Source organism: Lolium rigidum, chromosome 3, assembly GCF_022539505.1.
Source record: "Lolium rigidum isolate FL_2022 chromosome 3, APGP_CSIRO_Lrig_0.1, whole genome shotgun sequence".
Taxonomy (NCBI): Eukaryota; Viridiplantae; Streptophyta; class Magnoliopsida; order Poales; family Poaceae; genus Lolium; species Lolium rigidum.
In genome coordinates, this window is record NC_061510.1 from 58,581,562 (window position 1) to 58,589,305 (window position 7,744).

The window sequence follows — 7,744 nt, forward strand, 5'->3', positions numbered from 1 at the left end:
ATACCTACCTATACTACATGGTATTTTCCCGCCATTCCAAAGTAAATTGCTTGAGTGCTACCTTTAAAATTCCATCATTCACCTTTGCAATATATAGCTCATGGGACAAATAGCTTAAAAACTATTGTGATATTGAATATGTAATTATGCACTTTATCTCTTATTAAGTTGCTTGTTGTGCGATAACCATGTTTATCGGGGAACGCCATCAACTCATTGTTGAATTTCATGTGAGTTGCTATGCATGTTCGTCTTGTCCGAAGTAAGGGCGATCTACACCGAGTTGAATGGTTTGAGCATGCATATTGTGAGAGAAGAACATTGGGCCGCTAACTAAAGCCATGATTCATGGTGGAAGTTTCAGTTTTCGACAAACATCCTCAAATCTCTAATGAGAAAAGAATTAATTGTTGTCAAATGCTTAAAGCATTAAAAGAGGAGTCCATTATCTGTTGTCTATGTTGTCCCGGTATGGATGTCTAAGTTGAGAATAATCAAAAGCGAGAAATCCAAATGAGAGCTTTCTCCTTAGACCTTTGTACAGGCGGCATAGAGGTACCCCTTTGTGAAACTTGGTTAAAGCATATGTATTGCGGTGATAATCCAGGTAGTCCAAGCTAATTAGGACAAGGTGCGGGCACTATTGGTACACTATGCATGAGGCTTGCAACTTATAAGATATAATTTACATGATGCATATGCATTATTACTACCGTTGACAAAATTGTTTCATGTTTTCAAAATCAAAGCTCTAGCACAAATATAGCAATCGATGCTTTTCCTCTATGAGGACCATTCTTTTACTTTCAATGTTGAGTCAGCTTCACCTATTTCTATCCACCTCAAGAAGCAAACACTTGTGTGAACTGTGCATTGATTCCTACATACTTGCTTATTGCACTTATTATATTACTCTATGTTGACAATATCCATGAGATATACATGTTACAAGTTGAAAGCAACCGCTGAAACTTAATCTTCTTTTGTGTTGCTTCAATACCTTTACTTTGAATTATTGCTTTATGAGTTAACTCTTATGCAAGACTTATTGATGCTTGTCTTGAAGTGCTATTCATGAAAAGTCTTTGCTTTATGATTCACTTGTTTACTCATGTCATACACATTGTTTTGATCGCTGCATTCACTACATATGCTTTACAAATAGTATGATCAAGATTATGATGGCATGTCACTCCGTAAATTATCCGTGTTATCGTTTTACCCGCTCGGGACGAGCAGTAACTAAGCTTGGGGATGCTGATACGTCTCCGACGTATCGATAATTTCTTATGTTCCATGCCACATTATTGATGTTATCTACATGTTTTATGCACACTTTATGTCATATTCGTGCATTTTCCGGAACTAACCTATTAACAAGATGCCGAAGTGCCACTTGCCGTTTTCTCGCTGTTTTTGGTTTCGTAAATCCTAGTAAGGAAATATTCTCTGAATTGGACGAAATCAAAACCCAGGGGCCTATTTTTCCACGAAGCTTCCGTAAGTCCGAAGGAGAGACGAAGAGGGGCCACGAGGGGGCCACACCCTAGGGCGGCGCGGCCCCCTTGGCCGCGCGGCCCTGTGGTGTGGGGCCCTCGTGCCGCCTCTTGACCTACCCTTCCGCCTACAAATAGCCTCCGTGACGAAACCCCCAGCACCGAGAGCCACGATACGGAAAACCTTCCGCAGACGCCGTCGCCGCCGATCCCATCTCGGGGATCCAGAGATCGCCTCCGCACCCTGCCGGAGAGGGGAATCATCCCCCGGAGGACTCTACGCCGCCATGGTCGCCTCCGGTGTGATGTGTGAGTAGTCTACCCCTGGACTATGGGTCCATAGCAGTAGCTAGATGGTTGTCTTCTCCCCATTGTGCTATCATTGTCGGATCTTGTGAGCTGCCTATCATGATCAAGATCATCTATCCGTAATTCTATATGTTGCGTTTGTTGGGATCCGATGAATAGAGAATACTTGTTATGTTGATTATCAAAGTTATGCTTATGTGTTGTTTATGATCTTGCATGCTCTCCGTTACTAGTAGATGCTCTGGCCAAGTAGATGCTTGTAACTCCAAGAGGGAGTACTTATGCTCGATAGTGGGTTCATGCCCGCATTGACACCGGGACAGTGGACGAAAAGTTCTAAGGTTGTGTTGTGCTCGTTGCCACTAGGGATAAAACATTGATGCTATGTCTAAGGATGTAGTTGTTGATTACATTACGCACCATACTTAATGCAATTGTCCGTTGCTTGCAACTTAATACTCGGAGGAGGTTCGGATGATAACCCGAAGGTGGACTTTTTAGGCATAGATGCGATTGGATGGCGGTCTATGTACTTTGTCGTAATGCCCAATTAAATCTCACTATACTCATCATGATATGTATGTGCATTGTCATGCTCTCTTTATTTGTCAATTGCCCAACCGTAATTTGTTCACCCAACATGCTGTTCGTCTTATGGGAGAGACACCTCTAGTGAACTGTGGACCCCGGTCCAATTCTCTTTACTCGAAATACAATCCATCGCAATACTTGTTTTACTCGTTTTCTCGCAAACAATCATCTTCCACACAATACGGTTAATCCTTTGTTACAGCAAGCTCGGTGAGATTGACAACCTCACCGTTTCGTTGGGGCAAAGTACTTTGGTTGTGTTGTGCAGGTTCCACGTTGGCGCCGGAATCCTCGGTGTTGCGCCGCACTACATCTCGCCGCCATCAACCTTCAACGTGCTTCTTGACTCCTACTGGTCCGATTAAACCTTGGTTTCTTACTGAGGGAAACTTGCCGCTGTGCGCATCACACCTTCCTCTTGGGGTTCCCAACGGACGCGTGTCGAACGAAAAGACAATACGTCAACCACGCGCATCAATGACCTTTGTTCTTAGGAAACCCCTCTCAATTGTTGTCGTCGCCACAATTAAAAGCAGCGCCAACTCAGAGGTGATAATATCGTCGAAAGTACCTTTCAAACAACAATAAATCTCTAAATCCTCAATTCTTCACGTATGAATCATGAATAGCTCAAGGTTATCTTGTAGTATATAGTATGACCATGATAATTTTCGATAGTACAAACAATTTTATTCACATTAACCTAGAAAATTATTGTGTTTTTGATACCTAGTCCTATTTTTAGTTCAAAATCAGTTTCACGCAGTGTTTTCTAAAACAAGCATAATTTTCTCGTATAGACTCCGTTTTCGATCTAAAACCATTCGAATTGTTCAGAAAAAACACTTGCATCTAAATGTATCCACCAATATTCAAGGTAAGCCGCCCTACCTTGCCCTATTGGGAGCTTCGCCCCTGTGCATACACCCATCTATGCAATCTACAATCAATATAACTTGACATTTTGAAACACATAAACGGGAAGTTCAAAATAATTTAAAGTACATGATTGTAAATTGTTAAATTTAAATTTGAATATGAGTAAATGACATAGTGCATTGCATAACACAAAGTTTAACAAATAATTTTAACAAACATCAATTATTTTTGCCATACCACTTTCATGAATCCTCAAACAAGTAGCCTAGGGTTGTCCATGCACTCCTATGCTTCGACTCTCGGTGCACCCCAAGAAACCTTTAGATCGGTGCTTTCTCTCTTATATTGGGTCAAATCTTCTTCACATGGACTCATAAGCATAGGAAACATCAGGGCATGCAGTCATAATCCCGCCGAGAGTATTTTGACCCCACAACTTAGTTGGTCCTCGGACAACTGCAAAAAGGGATAGAAACACATTAGATGTCCGTTCTACATTTTTTCTACTCCATGTATACCGGTTTGTTAGGGTATTACATATTTCGAAAAAAACTTTAATTATTAATTTGGTCAACAAAATATAAGATATATACCACAAAAATTATATACCACTGTAAACCTTTTCAAATATGAATCCAATGCTACCCGCTGTTGCCCGAACACCCTCAAAAATTCTGACAAAGAGGTGGAGAAGTGTCAAACACAAATGGTTTCATGGAGCATTTGAGTAATCGTTTCCTCCCGGTGCAACACCTGTACTTTGCTAGTGAAGTAAAAAAATTCAACACGACTTGTGCAATAATTCAGGTTTTAGTGTTGACGAGTAGTACATGAGCACCACCAACTTGGAAACATACGTGGTGCAGCAGCTAAGAGCATCTCCAGTCGCGTCCCCCAAACCGTCCCCCAAAGCGATTTGGGGCGCGCCAGACAAAAAAAGCGTTCTAGCCGCGTCCTCCAAAGCTCTTTTTCGTCCGGCGCGCCCCCATTCGGTGTCCGGCGCCCCGAGCCCGTCCCCGTCCCACAGGGGACGCACCGGGGACGCCGGACACAACGAAAAGCGAGGCGGGGAGTGGCGGGGCCGACCCGTCAGCGGCACAATTAATTTAAACCTAACCGTCGCCTACCTCGCGACGGAAGTTATGGCGCGCAGCGACGGTGCAGTTCCCGCAGAGGGCACAGCGACGCGTCCCGTCGCGCCTAGCTCTGCGTGCCGGCGTTAATGAGCGCCACCGCTCCTCCGCCTCTCTCCGGCCTATAAAAAGGGGCGCCTCTCATCGTCCCTCTCACACACAAACCCTAGCGCCTCTCTCCCAAACCCTAGCCGCCACCATCTCTCAACAAGACTCGACGCCATGTCTGGTAGAGGCGGAGGCGGACCTCGCGGCCGCGGCCGTGGTCGTGGTCGTGGCCGCGGCGCAGCCTGAACGCTCGCCGTCGCCTTCCACGCCGCCGCCTTCATCATCGTCGGAGATGGACGTGGAGCCGGACGTCCCGTTCGAGTTCGTCCACGTCCTCAAGGGCGACCCGCGCGGCATCCGGAGGCTGCCGGACTCCTTCGCCGAGTACGTCGGCGGCGTACGCCCGCGCACGATGCATCCGCGGGAGCATTCGTGCGGCTACCGCCGGTGGATCGTCAAGGCGATCTACGACGCGCGCGGCAAGATGTACTTCAACATCGGGCTGGGAGAAGTTCGCGCGCCACCACAGCCTCCAAGCCGGCTTCATCCTCGTGTTCTCCTACTTCGGCAACAGGGACATGAGCGTCAAGGTCTTCGACGAGAGGCGCTGCCTCCGGGACTACCACGTCGACAGGGACGACGACAGCACCGACGAGGAGGACGACTGAATGAGTGTTGTTTCTTCGCAGCGAAAACGTGCACGGAGGTTTCTGCCTGTTCGCCTCATCGGTAGAACCAACAAGGGCACCATCCTCCCGCTGGATTTTCCGGCTTAGGTGATCGGGTGTGCCCTCGAGTGTTCTTTCTTAGCAGCGAACACACGAAACCTTCGATGCACGGCCTAGTTAGGTTTAGTTTCTTTGCAATATTTTATATTTGTGTCCACCATGGTTCAAACTATGTATTAGTTTGTGGAAAACCATGTTCCAAACTGTGTTTTCGTGTAAACCACGTTCCAAATTATGTATTAGTTTGTGGAAATTGAAATAAAAATTCTAGAAAAATTATTTTAAATGTTTGGGGGCGGCGTTTGGGGACGCGGTGGGGAGCGACGTCCCCCAAACGCGGCACGAACGAAACACGTCCCCCAAACGCTCGATCCGGCGCGCTTTGGGGGACGGTTTGGGGGACGCGGCTGGAGATGCTCTAACCCGGCCAAAGTCTACCCGGCCAAAGTCTCGGTACAAAAACGTGATCCCATCTCACGTCTTGACTGTTTTTTATTGACGTCTTGACTGTTAAGGGTCGACAACAAGTCTCGAGAAGACGCGGTGCCTCTCCGCGAAGTGATCAACTTTGCACGCCGCCGCACCCGCAAAAGACGTGTGTCCACCTGTGCGCTCACAGCCTGGTCTTCACGCGTTCTTAGCCGTGACGCCAGCTCGAGACTTGAACGTCGCAGCTGTTGCTTAACCGACATTTCCAGTCGCCTCCCGCTATAAAATCGCGCTTCCTCCCCTCCATCCCAATTCACAACTCACACATCATCAAACTCCTCTCTTCTCCAAATCTTTGCCGACTTCTTCACCATCAACAGCAGCAGCAAGATGGCTCGCTTCGCCGTGGTCGCCGCGATCGTCGCCCTCCTCGCCGTCACCGCCGCCGCGCAGGGCCCCATGCCGGCGCCCAGGATGGCCCCGCTCCCCGCGCCGCCGGCGAGGTCCCCGGCCACCGCCCCCGCGCCGGTTGCCACGCCGCCCACCGCCGCGTCGCCGTCCCCGATGGCATCTCCCCCGTCCCCGCCCATGGAGACCCCGACCGAGGCTCCCTCCGCGATGACACCCTCCGCAATGACCCCCTCCGCTGTCTCTGCCACACCGGCCGGCGCTCCAACCGACACACCCGCGAGCTCCGCCGTCTACACGTCGACTGTCAGCTTCGTCGCCGTCGCCGGCGCGGTCGCCGCCGCCATGGTGTTCTAGATGGAGCCATGGAGGGAGGATCGTGGGACTGATACACCTCTGATCTACCGCCGCCGTTGTTTATACGACTAGATTTTCTTTTCGTGAGATCGGAGAGTGAGAGGCTTGGCATTTGCCAATTGCCATGTTGTGCTTGCACATGCACGAGATTATGTACTCGTACCTACCATTATTAATAGAAATTCTTTCATTTGTTACGTCGTTGTGTCGCGGCTCCTGGATGCATGCATCTGCTCTCCATCAGCTCATTGTCTCACTCTGTTAACCAACACGAAGCTACAACCGCAAAATGGTCAAGATATTCTTAGTCTGCATATCGTTACTCTACAACTTAGAGCACTCCGTTCAGTAACTTTGCTCTGCTATGTCGAAGTCGATCTTGCGTACTCACACCCGTTAGGTCACGAGACGTCGCGAACCACAACGGTATGCAGATCCCAGTTTCGTTCTCTGAAATAACAGATTCGAGTTACCGTTCCATCCTTCAGATCTATCGCTCTCCAAAAAAAAAAACGCTGAAGATCTGTGCTCTTCTCTCCGCGCAGGCAATGTCACATGGTGGCACGCAGTGTTGGCTGGTTACTTTTGATCTTTCCTTTTTCTTTGCCTCCTGATGCCACGTGACCTGTTTCGGTTTACGCGCGCGCTTCCATTGTGAGATATAGCTGGAAACCTCAGGAATTCTTGCTTTGGCGCATCTCGAAACATTCTGCAAAGATTGGTATAGGCGAAACATGCTTTTGCTTTAGCCTACCTGGAAATCAGTTGCAGGAAAGTCATCGCCTCACTGGATACCACCAGTGATTCAGTGTGCTATGGGTGCTTACCTTTGTCGATCAACAAAACCAGAAATGAGCCTAGATATTGCTCACATGTCATGCCTACCTGTTTCTTCTTCACTTCTTTCCTTTTCTTTTCTTGAGGAAAAAACATTACCTGTTACTTGGGCAAAATTTTCAGAGATTTTATTTGAGGGTATTCAGAGATAACCTATGTCAAGCTCTGTTGGATTTTTTCATAACATACCAGTTGGACATCTAAGGCCCATTCAGATAGGGGAGGCGTTCTAAGGTAATTAGCCTACCACAGTTAACTTCTTAAATGGGCCGGGCCAGGCTGTCTGCTTGGCCCGTTAGACCAGACCCAGTACATGTCACCACGAAAGAAAAGGAACTGAACCGCATCCGGGAGGGAAAACCGGGGGGTGCTTCACACCGATCTGGTCGGTGGCTCACGAGCTACCGCACACCCCTGGCTGTTGGTGGGCTTGGCCCATTTTTGGTATTAGCGTATGTTTTGTGTCTTGCGTGGGTTCCGTACCGATTTGAATGATTCGAATCGCTGGTAGAGTACCGGCTTGGAAGTT

The 7,744-nt window shown here is 48.0% G+C and overlaps 1 protein-coding gene across 1 annotated transcript; it reads left to right on the top strand.

Annotated features, from left to right (window-relative positions):
- Positions 1 to 5,944: 5,944 nt before the first annotated feature.
- On the top strand, positions 5,945 to 6,575 carry LOC124696272 (arabinogalactan protein 1-like). Its single transcript, XM_047229022.1, has one exon. It carries the CDS (start codon positions 6,004 to 6,006, stop codon positions 6,376 to 6,378), a length of 375 nt encoding a protein of 124 aa, XP_047084978.1. The 5' UTR covers positions 5,945 to 6,003; the 3' UTR covers positions 6,379 to 6,575.
- The last annotated feature ends 1,169 nt before the right edge of the window (positions 6,576 to 7,744 follow it).